This window comes from Salmo salar, chromosome 06, assembly GCF_965601325.2.
Source record: "Salmo salar chromosome 06, fSalSal1, whole genome shotgun sequence".
Taxonomy (NCBI): Eukaryota; Metazoa; Chordata; class Actinopteri; order Salmoniformes; family Salmonidae; genus Salmo; species Salmo salar.
The window spans coordinates 79,928,686-79,952,500 of record NC_138296.1 but is presented as its reverse complement, the minus strand read 5'-3'; the positions used below and the strand labels follow the sequence as shown (position 1 = coordinate 79,952,500).

General features: G+C 44.6%; 1 protein-coding gene across 2 annotated transcripts in view; it reads left to right on the top strand.

Moving 5' to 3' along the window:
- Nucleotides 1–23,815, top strand: part of LOC106608081 (MAM domain-containing glycosylphosphatidylinositol anchor protein 2) — a 396,771-nt gene that overhangs the window by 244,504 nt on the left and 128,452 nt on the right. For both annotated transcript variants that reach the window (XM_014205779.3, XM_014205777.3), the window contains exons 7-8: nt 3,143–3,234; nt 3,388–3,625. In XM_014205779.3, the coding sequence (XP_014061254.3) occupies nt 3,143–3,234; nt 3,388–3,625 (330 nt within the window). The remainder of the gene's footprint in view (nt 1–3,142; nt 3,235–3,387; nt 3,626–23,815) is intronic.

Here is a 23,815-nt window from a genome sequence, read left to right as displayed (position 1 = left end):
TAAATAAAACATATGGAATCATGTAGTAACCAAAAAAGTGTTAAACAAATCAAAATATATTTTATATTGAGATTCCTCAAAGTAGCCACCCATTGTCCTGATGACAGCTTTGCATACTCCTATCATTCTCTCAACCAGCTACATGAGGTAGTCACCTGGAATGCATTTCAATTAACAGGTGTGCCTTGTTAAAAGTTAATTTGTGGAATTCATTTCCTTCTTAATGCATTTGAGCCAATCAGTTGTGTTGTGACAATGTAGGGGTGGTATACAGAAGATAGCCCTATTTGGTAAAATACCAAGTCCATATTATGGCAAGAACAGCTAAAATAAGCAAAGAGAAACGACAGTCCATTACTTTAAGACATGAAGGTCAGTCAATCCAGAAAATTTGCAGTCGCAAAACCATCAAGCGCTATGATGAAACTGGTTCTCATGAGGACCGCCACAGGAAAGGAAGACCCAGAGTTATCTCTGCTTCAGAGGATACATTCATTAGAGTTATCAGCCTCAGAAATTGCAGCCCAAATAAATGCTTCACAGAGTTCAAGTAACAGACACATCTCAACATCAACTGTAAAGAGGAGATTGCGTCAATCAGGCATTCATGGTTGAATTGCTGCAAAGAAACCACTACTAAAGGACACCAATAACAAGATGAGACTTGCTTGAGCCAAGAAACACAAGCAATGGACATTAGACCGGTGGAAATCTGTCCTTTCGTCTGATGAGTCCAAATGTTAGATTTTTGGTTCCAACCGCCATGTCTTTGTGAGACGCGGAATAGGTGAACGGATGATCTCTGCATGTGTGGTTCCCACCGTGAAGCATGGAGGAGGAGGTGTGATGATGTGGGGGTGCTTTGCTGGTGACACTGTCAGTGATTTATTTACAATTCAAGGCACACTTAACCAGCATGGCTACCACATCTGGTTTGCGCTTAGTGGGACTATCATTAGTTTTTCAAGAGGACAGTGACCCAACAAACCTCCAGGCTGTGTAAGGGCTTTTTGACCAAGAAGGAGAGTGATGGACTGCTGCATCAGATGACCTGGCCTCCACAATCACCTGACCTTCACCGAATTGAGATGGTTTTAGGGTGAGTTGGACCGCAGAGTGAAGGAAAAGCAGTCAAAACATATGTGGGAACTCCTTCAAGACTGTTGGAAAATTACTCTAGGTGAAGCTGGTTGAGAGAATGCCAAGAGTTTGCAAATGTGTCATCAAGGCAAATGGTGGCTACTTTGAAGAATCTAAAACATAAAATATATTTTGATATGTTTAACACTTTTTGATTACTACATGATTCCATATGTGTTATTTCATAGTTTTGATGTCTTTACTATTATTCTACAATGTAGAAAATAGTTTAAAAAAACAAAAAAAACCTTTGAATGAGTAGGTCTGTCCAAACTATTGACTGGTACTGTATACGTCTAATGTTATTACTCTATTGAATTCTATTACTTCTCAGGAAAACTGAATTTCCAACATGATGACATGTTTACATAGTAGGGTGTTGTATTGAGAGCGTACAGACGGAGGAGGGATGTGCATTGTCGTTAACACCTGATGTTTGAATAGTGAAGGTCACTGTTGACCCATACTGTGTTGTAATTCATTACCACTGTTTCCATATTAACAGACACATATTGAGTTACATAGCCACTCATTTTGAACGATATTGTACAATTTTGAACAACGTTATACGTTTTGTATTATATAGTATAAAAGAGTGCTCATCTACACCTACTTCTTCATGTAAAGGTAAAAAGCAGACTAAAGGTAATAATAATGTTATTATTATATTTCTATACTTGCTACAGATACAAATTGAATCAAAGTTTATTTGTCATATACACAGGATACAGCGGGGTGTAAACGGTGCAACGAAATTCTTACTTTTACCTCTCAACAGCACAGTGAAATAACAAAAATGTCCAATATCAAAAATCCTAAAGAAAACAGTCCTAAATCTGCTCTGGAGAGAAAGGTATGACACAGAACCAAATTTGTGAAGATAAATTATTATTGATCTAAGCCCTGCAGGAACATACCCTGACATGAATCCAACATTTGTCTGACATGTGTCAGGAACAATCTGACATTGGTTTGAAACGTACACTCTGGTTTCTTAGTGTGTAGGTGTGTGTCACTCTCTTTCCCTCCCTCCCTCCCTCCCTCCCTCCCTCCCTCCCTCCCTCCCTCCCTCCCTCCCTCCCTCCCTCCCTCCCTGCCTCTGTTAGACTTTAGCATCGCAATGTTTTGCACATTACATTTCCTGTGTTTGAATCTGACATGCAGGTTTTGTTTTCATTTTCCTTTTTCGCCAAACTGAATATGATAATGTCGCCAGGGAATTGCTAGATGAAAAGATTTCTGTGGAACTGTCAGTTTCTTTTTTGCGCAGACGAGATGAATTGTACAACAGCAGCATTGGGAAACATTGCAACATGCATTATAATGAAATCAGCCCTCTCTTCTTTTCTTTCTGAAGAGCTGGGTTTGCTGACGGTGTTTGGAAACTAAACTAGATTAGCAATAAAAGATCTTTCCATTAAAAAAAAAATGCAGCTTTCTGCTTTCTCTGTGTGTCTGTGTGTGTGCATGCGTGCATGTATGTGCGCGTGTGCATGTGCGCGTATACATGTGTTTGTATGTAAAATGACTCCAATCAGTGAATGCAACACTTGTGTGATTGGATGAAACACATATCAGACAGACTGTGATTGGATAAAGTGAATCTCAGACAAACTTATTTCAATCTGATCAGCCAGCAGATAGTTTGCTACTCTACAATTTGACGTACCATTCAAAATCAATTTCCAAAGCATTTACAGCTCCCCTTTAAATTGTTTTGCGCTGACGCCTTACCGCCTCTAACCTTTTAGCTGGTGTGTTTGTTGTCTCAAACTTGTGGAAAAGCAAAAATATACATTTCCCTTCTCAACAAATGGACAGCAGAACTATTTGATCTGTTATTGTTCTGCAAATAGCAGAAAAACATATTTAAGTGTTTGTTCTGTCTACAGGGACAAACAAAGGGCCATTTGGAATCAACCCTGTGGTTAACACATAAACCCACACAGACCCTGAAACTCTCTTACTTGTTGTGGTGTGTCTGTGTGCGTTCTCCCTGCAGCGATGAAGAAGGGCCGTTTCTGGATCACCCCCGACCCCTACCACAACGACGACAACATCCAGATCGGCCGTGAGGTCAAGATATCCTGCCAGGTATGCACACACACACACACACACACACACACACACACACACACACACACACACACACACACACACACACACACACACACACACACACACACACACACACAAAAACACACCATCCCCTTTTCACACACATACTCAACTCGCCACTCCTTACAGGTGGAGGCCACGCCCCCTGAGGAGCTGACGTTTGGTTGGCTGAAGAATGGGCGTGCCTTGCGTAGCTCTGAGCGAATGGTGATCACCCAGACGGACCCTGACACCTCCCCTGGCACGACCAACCTGGACATCATCGACCTGAAGTTCACTGACTTTGGCACCTACACCTGTGTGGCTGCGCTGAAGGGAGGGGGCATACCTGAGATCAGCATAGACGTCAACATCTCCTCCACTACTGGTGAGTCTCACACACCGCCATGTCAGAGCAGGAGATTGACCTATACACTTCCCCACACTTAGTGATCACCCCCCCCAGCATCATACCACCGTGGCGGATAGAGACTTTCGTAAGGTTACACTGAGTATGCATCCCAAATGGCACCGTCTTCCCTATATAGTGAGCTACTTTTGACTAGAACCCTATTGGTCCTGGTCAAAAGTAGTGCACTATATAGGGAATAGGGTGCCATTTGAGATGTACAGTTAGTCACACACAGCAGTCATACAGTATATACATCATCAAGACTGTGGCAACACACACACACACACACACAGTAATATAAATGTTCACTTGCGCTAAAACATACACACTGGAGAAATACACTTTCATAATTCCTCTATCTTACAAAAACATCTCATGCTCACCTATTGAATTTGCACCTATTCAGGTGTTGTTTCCACAATGTGACCTATTTTCTTCCCCAAACTAATCTGAATTTAACATCCAATCCTATTGCCTGATATCCAAACTAAATTAATGGGCTTCATCCCAAAAAGCACCATATGCCCTATATAGTGTACTACTTTTGACCCGGACTCTGGTCAAAAGTAGTGGACTAAATATGGGACACTGCCACGCTCCAAAACTAAATCCATTCCCTCTCTTCATCTAACTGGCTGCTACTACTACCATTTGTTCGACTTCCTTGATATTCATTGTACATACACTTGAAGTCGGAAGTTTACATACACCTTAGCCAAATACATTTAAACTCAGTTTTTCACAATTCCTGACATTTAATCCTAGTAAAAATTCCCTGTCTTAGGTCAGTTGGGATCACCACTTTATTTTAAGAATGTGAAATGTCAGAATAATAGTAGAGAGAATTATTTATTTCAGCTTTTATTTCTTTCATCACATTTCCAGTGAGTCTGAAGTTTACATACACTCAATTAGTATTTGGTAGCACTGCCTTTAAATTGTTTAACTTGGGTCAAATGTTTCTTGTAGCCTTCCACAAGCTTCCCACAGTAAGTTGGGTGAATTTTGGCCCATTCCTCCTGACAGAGCTGGTGTAACTGAGTCAGGTTTGTAGGCCTCCTTGCTTTTTCAGTTCTGCCCACAAATTTTCTATGGGATTGAGGTTAGAGCTTTCTGGTGACCACTCCAATACCTTGACTTTGTTGTCCTTAAGCCATTTTGCCACAACTTTGGAAGTATGATTGGGGTCATTGTCCATTTGGAAGACCCATTTGCAATGAAGCTTTAACTTCCTGACTGATGTCTTGAAATGTTCCTACCTCATGATGCCATCTACTTTGTGAAGTGCACCAGTGTAAGGGCTGTCGTCATGGAGAGAAGTGGACCAAAATGCAGCGGAGTTTGTGTTCGTCATCTTTAACCTCTATGGGCTAGGTGGGACGCAGGCGTCCCCCCCGTGGTGCACTCCATCAACAGCAGGTGCATTTCAAGAGCGGCAAATTTGAATCCAAATAAATGTCAAAATTCAAATTTTTCAAACATACAACTATTTTACACCCTTTGAAAGATAAACATCTCCTTAATCTAACCACGTTTTACGATTTCAAAAAGGTTTTACGGCGAAAGCATAAATTTAGAGTATGTTAGGACAGTACATTTACAAGAGTTGTGTGTAATGTTTTGTCAATTCAAAGACAGGGTCACCAAAACCATAAAACCAGCTAAAATGATGCACTAACCTTTTACAATCTCCATCAGATGACACTCCTAGGACATTATGTTAGACAATGCATGCATTTTTAGTTCTATCAAGTTCATATTTATATCCAAAAACAGCGTTTTACTATGGCATTGATGTTGAGGAAATCGTTTTTCTTCCAATAACCGGCAGTCAAGTCAGCATCACAAATTAAATAATTAAAATTAAAAAACATTGGTAAAATATTATATTGTCATTTAAAGAATTATAGATTTACATCTCTTGAACGCAATCAACTTGCCAGATTTAAAAATAACCTTACTGGGAAATCACACTTTGCAATAATCTGAGCACTGCGCCCAGAAAAATACGTGTTGCGATACAGACTAGTCGTCATGTTGGGGAGATCTAAAATCGAAAATACTATGTAAATAATCCATTACCTTTGATTCTCTTCATCAGATGTCACTTCCAGGTATCACAGGTCCATAACGAATGTAGTTTTGTTCAAAAAAGCTCATCATTTATGTCCAAAAATCTCCGTCTTGTTAGCACATGATCTAAGCCCGCCGGACTTCACTTCATGAACGAGGGGGAAAAATATATTTACGTTCGTTCAAACATGTCAAACGTTGTATAGCATAAATCATTAGGGCCTTTTTTAACCAGAACATGAATAATATTCAAGGTGGACGAATGCATACTCTTTTATAACGTATTGGAACGAGGGTACCCAACATGAACTCGCGCGCCAGGTGTCTAATGGGCCATCATCGTTCCATGGCTCTTGTTCGGTCAGATCTCCCTCCAGAAGACTCAAAACACTTTGTAAAGGCTGGTGACATCTAGTGGAAGCAATAGGAAGTGCCAAAATATTCCTCAGCCCCTGTGTTTTTCAATGGCATAGGTTTAAAGGTAATACAACACATCAGGTATCCACTTCCTGTCAGAAAATGTCTCAGGGTTTTGCCTGCCAAATGAGTTCTGTTATACTCACAGACACCATTCAAACAGTTTTAGAAACTTTAGAGTGTTTTCTATCCATATATAATAAGTACCCCCCCCTAAAGGTGCAGACCCCAGAATGCACCTTAAAAAAGAAAACACAAAAAATCCCCAATACCCCAACAAAACCAATAAACAATACCCCCTAAACAATAAGGGAGGGAAGGGAGGGTGGCTGCCGTCAACGACGGCACTGTGCTACACCCTCCCTCCCCAACCCACCTATCCTGGAGGTGGCTCAGGTGCGGGACGTGAACCTCGCTCCACCTTCGGCGTCGCCCACTTCGGTGGCGCCGATAGCTGCACCGGGCAGATGGGCCACTCGGGTTGACCCTGGCAGACGGACCACTCTGGCTGGGCCGGAGGACAGGCGGGCCACTCTGGCTGGGCCGGAGGACAGGCGGGCCACTCGGGCTGGGCGGGAGGACAGGCGGGCCACTCGGGCTGGGCCGGAGGACAGGCGGGCCACTCAGGCTGGGCCGGAGGACAGGCCGGCCACTCGGGCTGGGCCGGAGGACAGGCGGGCCACTCGGGCTGGGCCGGCGGACAGGCGGGCCACTCGGGCTGGGCCGGAGGACAGGCGGGCCACTCGGGCTGGGCCGGAGGACAGGCGGGCCACTCTGGCAGCTCCGGGCAGTCGGGCCACTCTGGCAGCTCCGGGCAGTCGGGCCACCCTGGCAGCTCCGGGCAGTCGGGCCACTCTGGCTGATCCGGGCAGTCGGGCCACTCTGGCTGATCCGGGCAGTCGGGCCACTCTGGCTGATCCGGACAATCGGGCCACTCTGGCTGATCCGGGCAGTCGGGCCACTCTGGCATCTCCGGGCAGACGGGCCACTCTGGCATCTCCGGGCAGACGGGCCACTCTGGCATCTCCGGGCAGACGGGCAGCTCTGGCGACTCCTGACTGGCGGGCAGCTCTGGCGACTCCTGACTGGCGGGCAGCTCTGGCGACTCCTGACTGGCGGGCAGCTCTGGCGACTCCTGACTGGCGGGCAGCTCTGGCGACTCCTGACTGGCGGGCAGCTCTGGCGACTCCTGACTGGCGGGCAGCTCTGGCGACTCTTGACTGGCAGGCAGCTCTGGCAACTCTTGACTGGCGGGCAGCTCTGGTGACTCTTGACTGGCGGGCAGCTCTAGCAGCTCCTGACTGGCGAGGCTGGGCTGACGCACTAGACGCCTGATGCGTGGGGCTGGTACTGGACGTGCCAGCCTGGAGACACGCACCTCCATGCTAGTGCGTATAGCGGGAAACACCGGACCGTAGAGGCGCACTGGCAGTCTTGAGCGCAGGGTTGGCATCACCCCTTCAGGCTCGATGCTCACTTCGCCCTGGCACATGCGGGGCGCTGGTACTGTGCCTACCGGCCTGAAAATCCCAGGACTCACCACAGCCCCAACCCCAAAGCACGGGACCTGTCCAGTCTGTCTCTGCCCTACAAGGGTACGGGGAGCTGGCCTGGGGCTCCAATCTTGCCCCGCCAAACAGCCCTTGTGCCCCCCCAAAAAAAAAAATCTTGGGGCTGCCTCTCGGGCTCTACCTGCTTCCCAGGTAGGTTGTCACAGTGGTCCAGCAATTGCTCCCAGGTCCAGTCAATCCTTTCCTCCAATACTTCCAGTGACCAGGATGCCATCTCCTCCCGAGCGCGCTGCTTCCAATAGTCCTCCTTGACTCGTCGTTCATTCTGCCAAGTCCATTCATCAACCTGATGCTCCTTCCTCCTCCGCTGCTTGGTCCTTTTGTGGTGGGTAATTCTGTAAGGGCTGTCGTCATGGAGAGAAGTGGACCAAAATGCAGCGGAGTTCATGTTCGTCATCTTTAACCTGTTAGGGCTAGGGGGCAGCATTGACACGGCTGGATAAAAAACATACCCGATTTAATCTGGTTACCACTCCTACCCAGTAACTAGAATATGCATATACTTATTACATATGGATAGAAAACACCCTAAATTTTCTAAAACTGTTTGAATGGTGTCTGTGAGTATAACAGAACTCAAATGGCAGGTCAAAACCTGAGAGATTCCTTTACAGGAAGTGGCCTGTCTGACCATTTGTTGAACTTCTTTTCCATCTCTATCATTTACTAAGGATCTCTGCTCTAACGTGACACTTCCCACGTCGTCCATAGGCGCTCAGAGCCCGGGAAAAAACAGAATGTCGTCATTCCAGCCCCAGGCTGAAACACATTATCGCCTTTCTCAAGTGGCCGATCAAGAGACACTAGCTTATGCGCGTGACCCCGACCGCCCCCGCCTTTGGGATTTTTTTCCTCTGTTTGCCGAAAAGGAGATTCCCTGTCGGAATATTATCGCTTTTCTACGAGAAAAATGTCGTAAAAATTTATTTTAAACAGCGGTTGACATGCTTCGAAGTACGGTAATGGAATACTTAGAATTTTATTGTCACGAATTGCGCCATGCGCGTGACACTTCTTTACTATTTCGGATAGTGTCTGGAACGCACGAACAAAACGCCGCTATTCCGATATAACGATGGATTATTTTGGACCAAACCAACATTTGTTATTGAAGTAGCAGTCCTGGGTGTGTATTCTGACGAAGACAACAAAAGGTAATGAAACTTTTATAATAGTAAATATGATTATGGTGAGTGCTAAATTTGCCGGGTGTCTAAATAGCGAGCCCGTGATGCCTGGGCTATGTACTTAGAATATTGCAAAATGTGCTTTCACCAAAAAGCTATTTTAAAATCGGACTTATCGAGTGCATAGAGGAGGTCTGTATCTATAATTCTTAAAATAATTGTTATGCTTTTTGTGAACGTTTATCGTGAGTAATTTAGTAAAATGTTAGCGAATTCCCCGGAAGTTTGCGGGGGGTATGCTAGTTCTGAACGTCACATGCTAATGTAAAAAGCTGGTTTTTGATATAAATATGAACTTGATTGAACAAAACATGCATGTATTGTATAACATAATGTCCTAGGGTTGTCATCTGATGAAGATCATCAAAGGTGAGTGCTGCATTTAGCTGTCTTCTGGGTTTTGGTGACATTATATGCTGGCTTGAAAAATGGGTGTCTGATTATTTCTGGCTTGGTACTCTGCTGACATAATCTAATGTTTTGCTTTCGTTGTAAAGCCTTTTTGAAATCGGACAGTGTGGTTAGATTAACGAGAGTCTTGTCTTTAAATGGCTGTAAAATAGTCATATGTTTGAGAAATTGAAGTAATAGGATTTTTAAGGTTTTGAAAATCGCGCCACAGGATAGCAGTGGCTGTTACGTAGGTGGGACGAATTCGTCCCACCTAGCCTAGAGAGGTTAATGCAAACGGAACACTATACACTTACAAAACAATGAACAACCGACAGCTAAACAGTACTGACAGCATAACACACTGAAAAGAAACAATTACCCACAACCACAAGGAAAAACACACACTACTATATAGGACTCCCAATCAAAGGCAACTCAACACACCTGCCTTCAATTGGGAGTCCAACAACCAACTCACACGTAACACAAAAATCTCTGCCACGTCCTGACCAAAACTAATACAATTGCTCCCTCTGCTGGTCAGGACGTGACAACCAGTCAGTCCCTCCTGCAGCAAAGCACCGCGACAACAGGATGCTGCCCACCTCGTGCTTCGCAGTTGGGATGGTGTTCTTTGGCTTGCAAGCCTCCCCCTTTTTCCTCCAAACATAATGATGGTCATTATGGCCAAACAGTTCTATTTTTGTTTCATCAGACCAGAGGACATTTCTTCAAAAAGAACGATCTTTGTCCCCATGTAGTCTGGCTTTTTTATGGCGGTTTTGGAGCAGTGGCTTCTTTCTTGATGAGCAGCCTTTCAGGTTATGTCGATATAGGACTCGTTTACTGTGGATATAGAAACTTTTGTACCTGTTTCCTCCAGCATCTTCACAAGGTCCTTTGCTGTTGTTCTGGGATTGATTTGCACGTTTCGCACCAAAGTACGTTAATCTCTAAGAGACAGAACGTGTCTCCTTCCTGAGCGGTATGACGGCTGCATGATCCCATGGTGTTTATACTTGCATACTATTGTTTGTACAGATGAACGTGGTACCTTCAGGCGTTTGTAAATTGCTCCCAAGGATGAACCAGGCTTGTGGAGGTCTACAACTTTTTTTCTGAGGTCTTGGCTGATTTCTTTTGATTTTCCCATGATGTCAAGCAAAGAGGCACTGAGTTTGAAGGTAGGCCTTGAAATACATCCACAGGTACACCTCCAATTGACAAAAATTATGTCAATTAGCCTATGAGAAACTTCTAAAGCCATGACATCATTTTCTGGAATTTTCCAAACTGTTTAAAGGCAGAGTCAACTTAGTATATGTAAACTTCTGACCCACTGGAATTGTGATACAGTGAATTATAAGTGAAATAATCTGTCTGTAAACAATTGTTGGAAAAATGACTTGTGTCATGCACAAAGTAGATATGTGTCACGATTCCCACCGACGGTGGCGCCCCCTCCTGCTCGGGTTGCGCTTGGCGGTCGTCGTCACCGGCCTATTAGCTGCCACTGATTCCCTTTTTTGGTTTTCCCTTTTTTTGGTTTTGTGCACCTGTGTTTAGTTTTGGTAATTAACGGGGCTATTTAATTTAGCTGGTCCGCTTCCGTGTTGTGCGGGATTATTTCGTTACTGACGGCTCATGTTCGTGTCGGCGCTGTTTTACGCCGTGTGTGTTTTCTCCCCAGTGTTTGGGAATATTTGTTTTGTGTGTGAGTGTACATTAAATACGCCACTACCCTGTGCTCGCTGCTTCCTGTGCCTCATTCCTTCACCACGACTACCAAGCCATTACAATATCCTAACTGACTTGCGAAAACTATGGTTTGTTAACAAGAAATGTTTGGAGTGGTTGAAAAAACGAGTTTTAATGACGCCAACCTAAGTGTATGTAAACTTCCGACTTCAACTGTACATACAACATGTCTCTGGTAGATTTTAGATAAGGATGTTCTGGTGATTAGAAGTGAATAGTGGCCTCATTTTAAGATAATAACCTGGGGATGTGCAGTACATAGAAAATGGTAGAAGTTTGTACTGTTAGTGGTTAGTAAAATAATGTCAGGAGTTGAGGAGGAGAAGAGAGGTATGGGTTAGGGAGGATAAGAGAGGTATGGGTTAGAGAGGAGAAGAGAGGTATGGGTTATAGAGGATAAGAGAGGTATGGGTTAGGGAGGAGAAGAGAGGTATGGGTTGGAGAGAGAAGAGAGGAGAGGTATGGGTTAGAGAGGAGATGAGAGGTATGGGTTAGAGAGGAGAAGAGAGGCATGGGTTAGAGAGGAGAAGAGGTATGGTTTAGAAAGCAGAAGAGAGGTATGGGTTAGAGAGGAGAAGAGAGGTATGGGTTATAGAGGAGAAGAGAGGTACGGGTTAGAGAGGAGAAGAGAGGTATGGTTTAGAAAGCAGAAGAGAGGTATGGGTTATAGAGGAGAAGAGGTACGTGTTAGAGAGGAGAAGAGAGGTATTGGTTGGAGAGGAGAAGAGAGGTATGGGTTAGAGAGGAGAAGAGAGGTATGGGTTAGAGAGGAAAAGAGAGGAGAGGTATGGGTTAGAGAGGAGATGAGAGGTATGTGTTAGAGAGGAGAAGAGAGGTATGGGTTAGAGAGGAGAAGAGAGGTATGGGTTAGAGAGGAAAAGAGAGGAGAGGTATGGGTTAGAGAGGAGATGAGAGGTATGGGTTAGAGAGGAGAAGAGAGGTATGGGTTAGAGAGGAGAAGAGAGGTATGGGTTAGAGAGGAAAAGAGAGGAGAGGTATGGGTTAGAGAGGAGATGAGAGGTATGGGTTAGAGAGGAGAAGAGAGGTATCGGTTAGAGAGGAGAAGAGTTGTGGGTTATAGAGAAGATAGGTATGGGTTAGGGAGGACAAGAGAGCTATGGGTTAGAGAGGACAAGAGAGGTATACGTTGGAAAGGAGAAGAGAGGTATACGTTAGAAAGGAGAAGAGAGGAATGAGTTAGAGAGGAGAAGAGAGGTATGGGTTAGGGAGGAGAAGAGAGGTATGGGTTAGAGAGGAGATGAGAGGTATGGGTTAGAGAGGAAAAGAGAGGTATGGGTTAGAGAGGAGAAGAGATGTATGGGTCAGGGAGGAGAGGAGAGGTATGGGTTAGGGAGGAGAGGAGAGGTGTGGGTTAGAGAGGAGAAGAGAGGTGTGGGTTAGAGAGGAGAAGAGAGGTATGAGTTAGAGAGGAGAAGAGAGGTATGCATTAGGGAGGAGAAGAGAGGTATGAGTTAGAGAGGAGAAGACCGGTATGGGTTAGAGCGGAGAAGAGAGGTATGTGTTATAGAGGAGAAGAGAGGTATGGGTTAGAGAGGAGAAGAGAGGTATGGGTTAGAGAGGAGATGAGAGGTATGGGTTAGAGAGGAGAAGAGAGGTATGGGTTAGAGAGGAGAAGAGAGGTATGGGTTAGAGAGGAGAAGAGGTATGGTTTAGAAAGCAGAAGACAGGTATGGGTTGGAGAGGAGAAGAGAGGTATGGGTTGGAGAGGAGAAGAGGTATGTGTTAGAGAGGAGAAGAGAGATATGGGTTAGAGAGGAGAAGATGTGTGTGTTACGGAGGAGAAGTGAGGTATGGGTTATTGAGCAGAAGAGTTGTGTGTTATAGAGAATATAGGTATGGGTTGTAGAGGAGAAGAGAGTTAAGGGATAGAGAGGAGAAGAGAGGTATGGGTTGGAGAGAGAAGAGAGGAGAGGTATGGGTTAGAAAGGAGAAGAGAGTTATGGGTTAGAGAGTAGAAGAGGTATGAGTTAGAGAGGAGAAGAGAGGTATGGGTTATAGAGGAGAAGAGAGGTATGGGTTAGAGAGGAGAAGAGAGGTATGGTTTAGAAAGCAGAAGAGAGGTATGGGTTATAGAGGAGAAGAGGTACTGGTTAGAGAGGAGAAGAGAGGTATTGGTTGGAGAGGAGAAGAGAGAAATGGGTTACAGAGGAGAAGAGAAGTATGGGTTATAGAGGAGAAGATGTGTTGGTTACGGAGGAGAAGTGAGGTATGGGTTATAGAGGAGAATAGAGGTATGGGTTAGAGAGGAGATGAGTTGTGGGTTATAGAGAAGATAGGTATGGGTTAGGGAGGACAAGAGAGGTATGGGTTAGAGAGGAGAAGAGAGGTATACGTTAAAGAGGAGAAGAGAGGTATGGGTTAGGGAGGAGAAGAGAGGTGTGAGTTAGAGAGGAGAAGAGAGGTATGGGTTAGGGAGGAGAAGAGAGGTATGGGTTAGAGAGGAGAAGAGAGGTATGGGTTAGGGAGGAGAGGAGAGGTATGGGTTAGGGAGGAGAAGAGAGGTGTGTGTTAGAGAGGAGAAGAGAGGTGTGGGTTATAGAGGAGAAGAGAGGTACGGGTTGTAGAGGAGAAGAGAGGTGTGGGTTAGAGAGGAGAAGAGAGGTATGCGTTAGGGAGGAGAAGAGATGTGTGGGTTAGAGAGGAGAAGAGAGGTGTGGGTTAGAGAGGAGAAGAGAGGTATGCGTTAGAGAGGAGAAGAGAGGTATGGGTTATAGAGGAGAAGAGAGGTGTGGGTTAGAGAGGAGAAGAGAGGTATGCGTTAGGGAGGAGAAGAGAGGTATGGGTTAGGGAGAATAAGAGAGGTACGGGTTAGAGAGGAGAAGAGAGGTACGGGTTAGGGAGGAGAAGTGATTACACAGGGTTGGAGTGGGTTTTGTGGATGTCATGTGTAATCAACACTCAGAGGACTATCAGTGATCTCCCGTGCTGCTGTGTTGTTGTGTCACCTCCTAATACCCCATCTCTAACGGACAGGACCCAATCAATAACACGCCTCAGAAAGAGGTACTTAGATTGGGAATTTCCACTTGGAATGCCTGTTCCGTACAAGCATGCAGTCTCTCATCCCAACCGTTGTCGCTCCGAAATTGGAATTCCCAAAAGGAGTTGGTTGTGGTCTTGAAGAGACATTCTGAATTTGCTGGCTGTTGATTTGGTGTGTTTGAAAGGCGCCAGTGGATGATAGCTTCCTGATAAATGTGTTTGTGTGTGTGCTTCTGTGTGCTTGGGTTAGTTCTTCTATCCCTGTGGGTCCCTAAAAGGATAGTAAAACAAGCAAAATTCTTCCTCGTCTGGACATTTCCCACATCCCCATGAGGACCAAGGCTATTTTAAACATAGGGGTTAGGTTTAGGGTTAGAGTTATAATTAGGGTTATAATTTGGGTTAGGATAAGGGGTTAGTGGTTTGGGTTTAGGGTTAGGAGTTAGGGTTTGGGTTGTAGGTTACAGATTAAGGTTAGGGTTAGGGTAAGTGAAAATTGTTTTTAGAATGGAAATAAATTTCATTTCCCCATGAGGATAGAACAAAGTGTGTGTGTGTGTGTGTGTGTGTGTGTGTGTGTGTGTGTGTGTGTGTGTGTGTGTGTGTGTGTGTGTGTGTGTGTGTGTGGTGTGTGTGTGTGTGTGTGTGTGTGTGTGTGTGTGTGTGTGTGTGTGTGTGTGTGTGTGGCCCACTGACACAAAAACTCACTCTTTAATGTGGAACAAGACTGTGTTTCTCTCTTCTCTCAGAGAGCAGGAAAGGAAATATAACATGAAAGGTCCTTTTGTGCTCAGATTTGATTGTTTTTAAGGGTGATTGTTTTTCTAGGAGGTCGTATTAAGTTGCAGGGGTTTAATGATGTTGAATACGATGAAAGAGTTGTGTGAAGATAGTATACAGTGATCCATGTACAGGTGTAGAGAAAAACTAACGTAGAATCGTACTGTGCACTGCGTGAGTCATTGTCCTTCTGTAACTCTCTGTGGGGACTGAGATGTTCTGAAGTAGCATGACCACTGTGTCGAGAGAAATTGTTGTCTCTGCTGTCGCTATAATCAAGCCCAAGATTGGGTGATGTTGTTGCTAGCCAAAGGTCAGTCATCTCTGTCTTGGCTGGCCTGCTGTTTGGGCTAACCAAACCGTCTCTGCTGTTCCCCTGAAGGGAGAGAGAGGCTAGCGGTAATTACAGTCTCTTAATGAAAACATTTAGAGCAGATTACCCTGCAGCTCTGCCAGGGCTCCACGCTGTGGAAGTGTTTGGAATGAGATGGGGCCTCACGCTGTTGAAGTGTTTGGAAAGAGTTGGGGCCTCAGGCTGCTGACGTGTGAGGAAAGAGATGGGTCCTCACGCTGTTGAAGTGTTTGGAAAGATATTGAGTCTAAATTATCTCCATCCTGAACACTGTGAAGCTCTTGCAGGGCCCCAGGCCAGCCCTACTACATCTAGCTCAGCCCAGCCTCCAGCCCAAACTCTTCTAGCCTAGTCCAGTCCTAGTCCCCATCCCCAGACAAAACCAACACTCATTATCCACAACACATATTCATACTCTCTACTGCTGACTACACTTTTATCCCCACAGCTTTCATTAGTTTCCACCCCCACAAAATAGTGCTAATATTTACAATCATCACTCATTACCTAGCTAAGACTTTTTTATTTTGGGTACCCTGAGAGTTAATGTTTTATTCATGGGTAGGAATCAAACAAGAGCCCAGATTTCCCCATCCATTACCGACAGGATTAACAGACTGGTGGAAAGAAAGGAGGAAAAGAGGAAAGGAGGAGGGCGCTTCCATTTTCATGCTACGGGGTAAAATGTAAGCCATCTTCGTTTTAGTATACCCCTTTAATGAAGCTGTAGAGAGAGCAAGATAGAGAGAGGGAGGGAGGGAGTTTCTTCCAGACATAAGGAGATTCATCTTTGCATTAGCCTTTGTGTTAAACATGGATCTAGTGGAGGACGAGACAGAAACACTCAGACTAACCTACGGAGGCATCCTAGGCATGCCTTTAATCAACCTAACTGCCCTACCTATCCTCCTTCACTTTCACTCTGAAACAGATTACTCGTTGTAACTAGTTTGCGCTGAACTTAATCAGGGGTGGATTTGTCCAAGATAAAGTTTTTCTGAACGGTCTGAGAATTGACTAACCTGCAGGGTTGAATATCTGGCAAGCGTTCAGTCAGCCCAATCCTTCTTCAATTTCTTTGAATCCCATTGAGGTACTAGTTAAATCCAGCGGTACATTGGTCATTATCAGAACACTGTAGCAGCATTACGCCTGCAGATTCGCACAAATAGGAAATGGAAAACCTTGCCTGTTAGCTACAGTATAAACACATATAATTCCACATCTTACTCCTAGTGGTCTCCAACCCAGTCCCAGAAAGCTACAAGCTCCATTGGTTTTCATCCTAGCTCCTAGCTCAGCCTGAGCCATATAGTAATTGATAAAAATCTCTCTATAATTGGGATAGAAAATCACCTCTCTCCCATATTTAAGTAATGAATCTGTTTCTCAATCATCAGCCCTTTCCACATCTCGGATATCCAACAGCACACAATGGCTCTCCACCCAAATGAATAACTGCATTTAATAAATTAAGCGAATCAATTAAGGGCTCAGTTGATAAAAAAATAAGGTGCCAGGCTATATTAATAAACACTGGTTAGAGCCACTGGACTTCCTGAAAGAGGGTTCAACTTGGAGACCACCTCTGATTTGTTTGATTATAATTGGGATATATGACTTGACTTCACATCACTCTATGTGACCCTTCTTGGCTTTGTTCAATCCCACGCACTCACTAAAACTGAGCCCTAACCCTTCGCCAACAACAATCAGGGGTTGAGACCACTTTTGAAAATGTATTTGTGTTGTCCATCTCTAGCTTTGGTCCCTCTCTCTGTCTTCATGTCCTTTGTTCAACCGTCCATCCCTATCGTCTGAACTAACAGAAAGTGAGAGGTAGTGATTATCCAGTCACCGTGTTATCCGGTGACTGTAGTAACCTGTCATTGTTGCTGCTGCAGGCTTTGCTGATGTGATGTGCTGCTCTAGTCTGGGCCTTCAGTCCTGCTCACTGGCTCTGGTACAGGAATCCTGGTTGGCACATTCACTTTGACTCATCGTTCCTTCAGCTACCTGTTTGTGTTGTGGTACCGGTGGGCCAGTTAGTAGCTGTAGGTATTGCTTTCCTCAATGAATCACTGAGTAGGGCTGAGTGACTCACTGGTTTGTGTATTTTAATCTACTGTCAACACTATTGGAGTTTGTTCAGCTTCCTTGCCTTATACTTCATGAACAGCAAGTTGCACGTCAGCTCAATTAAATAATCTTCTAAAATATCATTTTTTATTGTTGTAACCAGAAAAGTAAAGCCTCTTTCAGTGATGGTGGGAGCTGTTGTGAGCCCTTGATTGTGAAATGCCACACATTATGGCTGTGGAAAATCACATTTGTCATGGTGACAACCACAAACCTTTCACTGATATTCAGTGTGGGGTGTCTTGGGAGAAGAAAGTGCCGCAATAAGGCTGGTTCCTGCTGGGAATGATAGGCATTGGGGCTATATCACACACACACACACACACACACACCACACACACACACACACACACACACACACACACACACACACACACACACACACACACACACACACACACACACACACACACACATTGTAGGCCTGGAGGAATGCCCCTGTGTGTGGAGCCTCAGTGCCTATGAATGGTGTTAGTTTCCTCCCTGTGCCCTCGTGCTCCATCAGCCAGCTAAGCCCTTCTGAGCCCTGCAGGACAGACACAGTATATCCCTACAGGCCAACACACACTGTCCCCACAGGGGTGAAGCTCCACAGAGAGGGCTGTCACAGAGCAGCCAACTCCCTGGCCTAGAGCCAACACAAACACACACACACTTTCTCTCTCTCTCTCAAACACACCCACTCGAGCAGAGTGCAGCGTTACCACAGCAACGGAGATTGATGTCACTGCACTCACCCAAAGAGGCCAGTTGAGTTTATTTTCAAAGAGCGTTGCATTGTGTGCACGGTCCCTCTGACCCCACACACCTCTCTGAGCTGTGTAAAAATGTCAAGTACCAAACATCGCCATATTGGCTGTCAGTTCACATAGTCAGCTGTCTGTTGTGGTAGTAGTGACGGATACTTGTAAGGCTTCCCAGCTGAGGCTGAGACCCCAGCGAGGTGCAGCCTGGCTGGGGTACAAGCAGAGGGTCCGGGTCCCTCCCCATGCAAGCACGCACGCACGCACGCACGCACACAGACACACACACACACACACACACACACACACACACACACACACACACACACACACACACACACACACACACACACACACACACACACACACACACACGCCACAATGGGCATCTCTCAGCAGGCACACACGGTTCCAGATCGTGTATGTGTATGCACGTGCATGTACACTTCTGTGTTTCTTAACAGTCACACACTAACCAGCCACAAAGAGAGAAAGAGAGAATGTGTGTGTGGCCTTCCAGACGAGGACAATGGCAGAAGCTACACAGGGTTTTATTACCATGGCATTCTCCAGCCAACAGCACAAGCCCAGCAGCTGTAACTGCCTACTGGGTCATAGAGGCATTGAGATGCTGCCTTTTTGTTAGGATGGAAACACAGAGAAAATGCCTAACACTGACACACTAATGGCCTTGTTGTTGGCCAAATCGGTGGCTGCGCTACCACCGGGGATATTCAGGACTGTTTGGATTTTGGAAACATTAGCCAAAAGGGACAATATGCTATGAAAGTGAACGTGTCATGTATTGTTGTTAAGTGATTACTGGAGAGGCATTGAGAAAGCTACATGGACAAAATGTTGATTCCGTCTTGTTGCTATGTACGTTGCTAGTGCTTGACCACTGGCCACTGACCAGTCCAGGTCATAGTGGATAGTTATTGTTTACTACTCACTGTTGCAGTAATGTACCTAGTGACCACCTATCTCACTGTTGCAGTAATGTTCCTAGTGACCATCTATCTCACTGTTGCAGTAATGTACCTAGTGACCATCTATCTCACTGTTGCAGTAATGTACCTAGTGACCATCTATCTCACTGTTGCAGTAATGTACCTAGTGACCATCTATCTCACTGTTGCAGTAATGTACCTAGTGACCACCTATCTCACTGTTGCAGTAATGTACCTAGTGACCATCTATCTCACTGTTGCAGTAATGTACCTAGTGACCACCGATCTCACTGTTGCAGTAATGTACCTAGTGACCATCTATCTCACTGTTGCAGTAATGTACCTAGTGACCATCTATCTCACTGTTGCAGTAATGTACCTAGTGACCATCTATCTCACTGTTGCAGTAATGTACCTAGTGACCATCTATCTCACTGTTGCAGTAATGTACCTAGTGACCATCTATCTCACTGTTGCAGTAATGTACCTAGTGACCACCGATCTCACTGTTGCAGTAATGTACCTAGTGACCACCGATCTCACTGTTGCAGTAATGTACCTAGTGACCACCGATCTCACTGTTGCAGTAATGTACCTAGTGACCACCGATCTCACTGTTGCAGTAATGTACCTAGTGACCACCGATCTCACTGTTGCAGTAATGTACCTAGTGACCATCTATCTCACTGTTGCAGTAATGTACCTAGTGACCACCTATCTCACTGTTGCAGTAATGTACCTAGTGACCATCTATCTCACTGTTGCAGTAATGTACCTAGTGACCATCTATCTCACTGTTGCAGTAATGTACCTAGTGACCATCTATCTCACTGTTGCAGTAATGTACCTAGTGACCACCTATCTCACTGTTGCAGTAATGTACCTAGTGACCATCTATCTCACTGTTGCAGTAATGTACCTAGTGACCACCTATCTCACTGTTGCAGTAATGTACCTAGTGACCATCTATCTCACTGTTGCAGTAATGTACCTAGTGATCATCTATCTCACTGTTGCAGTAATGTACCTAGTGACCATCTATCTCACTGTTGCAGTAATGTACCTAGTGACCATCTATCTCACTGTTGCAGTAATGTACCTAGTGACCATCTATCTCACTGTTGCAGTAATGTTCCTAGTGACCATCTATCTCACTGTTGCAGTAATGTACCTAGTGACCATCTATCTCACTGTTGCAGTAATGTACCTAGTGACCATCTATCTCACTGTTGCAGTAATGTACCTAGTGACCATCTATCTCACTGTTGCAGTAATGTACCTAGTGACCATCTATCTCACTGTTGCAGTAATGTACCTAGTGACCACCTATCTCACTGTTGCAGTAATGTACCTAGTGACCATCTATCTCACTGTTGCAGTAATGTACCTAGTGACCACCTATCTCACTGTTGCAGTAATGTACCTAGTGACCATCTATCTCACTGTTGCAGTAATGTACCTAGTGACCATCTATCTCACTGTTGCAGTAATGTACCTAGTGACCATCTATCTCACTGTTGCAGTAATGTACCTAGTGACCATCTATCTCACTGTTGCAGTAATGTACCTAGTGACCATCTATCTCACTGTTGCAGTAATGTACCTAGTGACCATCTATCTCACTGTTGCAGTAATGTACCTAGTGACCATCTATCTCACTGTTGCAGTAATGTACCTAGTGACCATCTATCTCACTGTTGCAGTAATGTACCTAGTGACCATCTATCTCACTGTTGCAGTAATGTACCTAGTGACCATCTATCTCACTGTTGCAGTAATGTACCTAGTGACCATCTATCTCACTGTTGCAGTAATGTACCTAGTGACCACCTATCTCACTGTTGCAGTAATGTACCTAGTGACCATCTATCTCACTGTTGCAGTAATGTACCTAGTGACCACCTATCTCACTGTTGCAGTAATGTACCTAGTGACCATCTATCTCACTGTTGCAGTAATGTACCTAGTGACCATCTATCTCACTGTTGCAGTAATGTACCTAGTGACCATCTATCTCACTGTTGCAGTAATGTACCTAGTGACCATCTATCTCACTGTTGCAGTAATGTACCTAGTGACCATCTATCTCACTGTTGCAGTAATGTACCTAGTGACCATCTATCTCACTGTTGCAGTAATGTACCTAGTGACCATCTATCTCACTGTTGCAGTAATGTACCTAGTGACCATCTATCTCACTGTTGCAGTAATGTACCTAGTGACCATCTCGCTGTTGCTTATTGTACTAGTTAAGGACCGTATTCATTGTACCATTCACTACTGTTCTGTCTGAGCAACATAGTGAAACACAGACAATCCTTGTATTTGGGGTCAGAAGGAAAGTGATTTCATTTTTTCTGGATCAGATTGCCTGTTATTTCATCATCATCATATAGACGTATTGGATGTGGTTTTTCAGAATTGCTTCAGTTGACTGGGATGAGTTTCAACATCCTTTGAGTCCATTGATGTTTGAATTAAAGTCAGTAGCTTGAGCTTTGCTATAATGTCTTTTTGACTGGGGTTTGTTTTAGTGTGATTTCATGACTGGTTTGCAGTGATTGCATTGTTTATTTGCAACAGAGCTCCAAATCTGTCTCTGGCTTTAGACACACACATACACACACACACAGATTTTATAGCCAGGTTTGCTCATTAAACAAGTTTACTGCGTCCAGCCCACTACATTACCCCGATGAGTGGCTGGTTTTTGATCCAATCTGTCAGTGACGATATTTTATCCTCAGCCCCAGAACACACACACATGTACGCACACATACACACACACTCACACAGGGGGATCAATGGAGGCCTCTCGATAGTAATGTATCCTTTTACTGTGCACCCTGCCACTGTTTCATTATTTATTGTCCATTCACTACTGTCCTCTCCAACTTCCCATCGAACTACATACACTACATGACCAAATGTATGTGGACACCTGCTCATCAAACATCTCATTCCAAAATCATGGGTATTAATATGGAGTTGGTCCACCCTTTGGTGTTATAACAGCCTCCACTCTTCTGGAAAGGCTTTCCACTAGATGTTGGAACACTGCTGCAGGGACTTGCTTCCATTCAGCCACAAGAGCATTAGTGATGTCGGGCACTGAAGTTGGGCAAATAGGCCGTCGGCGTTCCAATTAATCCCAAAGGAGTTCAATGGTGATGAGGTCAGGGCTCTGTTCAGGCCAGTCAAGTTCTTCCACAACAATCTCGACAAACCATTTCTGTATGGACCTCACTTTGTGTACGGGGGCATTGTCATGATGAAACAGGAAAGGGCTTTCTCCAAACTGTTGCCACAAAGTTGGAAGCACAGAATTGTCTAGAATGTAATTGTATGCTGTAGCGTTAAGATTTCCCTTCACTGGAACTAATGGGCCTAGCCCGAATAGAGGACAAAAACCTTGACTCCTTAAAGGTACCATCAGTGAAATGACGTTGCCACAAGCAGCACCGCAGATATTGCAATGAGTAAGATCCAAGATGTCACTCTCACACAGTCAAATCAAATCCAAATCAAATTTTATTGGTCATATACAGATGTTTAGCAGACGTTATTAAGGCTGTAGTGAAATGCTTGTGTTCCTAGCTCCAACAGTGCAGTAGTATCTAACAATTCACAACTATGCACACAAATCTAAAAGCAAAAGGACGGAATTATTAAATACAGTACCAGTCAAAAGTTTGGACATACCTACTCATTCCAGGGTTTTCTTTATTTTTACCATTTTCTACATTGTAGAATAATTGTGAAGACATCAAAACTATGAAATAACACATATGGAATCATGTAGTAACCCAAAAAGGGTTAAACAAATCAAAATATATTGTAGATTCTTCAAAGTAGCCACCATTTGCCTTGATGACAGCTTTGTACACTCTTGGCATTCTCTCAACCAGCTTCACCTGGAATGCTTTTCCAACAGTCTTGAAGGAGTTCCCACATATGCTGACCGCTTTTTGGTTGCTTTTCCTTCACTCAGCGGTCCAACTCATCCCAATCCATCTCAATTGTTTTGAGGTTGGGTGATTGTGAAGGCCAGGTCATCTGATGCAGCAATCCATCACTCTCTTTCTTGGTCAAATAGCCCTTTCACAGCCTGGAGGTGTGTTGGGTCATTGTCCTGTTGAAAAAGAAATGATAGTCCCACTAAGTGCAAACCAGTTGGATGGCATATCGCTGTAGAATGCTGTGGTAACCATACTGATTAAGCCTTAAATTCTAAATAAATCACAGACAGTGTCACCAGCAAAGCACCCCTACACCATCACACCTCCTCCATGCTTCACGGTGGGAACCACAGATGCAGAGATCATCCGTTCACCTACTCTTCGTCTCACAAAGACACGGTGGTTGAAAACAAAAATCTCTAATTTCTCAAAGGACAGAATTCCACCGGTCTAATGTCCATTGCTTGTGTTTCTTGGCCCAAGCAAGTCTTCTTCTTATTGGTGTCCTTTAGTAGTGGTTTCTTTGCAGCAATTCAACCATGAAGGCCTGATTCACGCAGTCTCCTCTGACGAGTTGATGTTGAGATGTGTCTGTTACTTGAACTCTGTGAAGCATTTATTTGGGCAATCTAAGGGGCAGTTAACTCTAATTAACTTATCCTCTTCAACAGAGGTAACTCTGGAGTGATGGCTGTTTATCAGTCTGATGGCCTTGAGATAGAAGCTGTATTTCAGTGTCTCGGTCCCAGAGTTGATGCACCTGTACTGACCTCACCTTCTTGATAATAGCAGGGTGAACAGCCGTGGCTCGGGTGGTTGATGTCCTTGATGATCTTTTCGG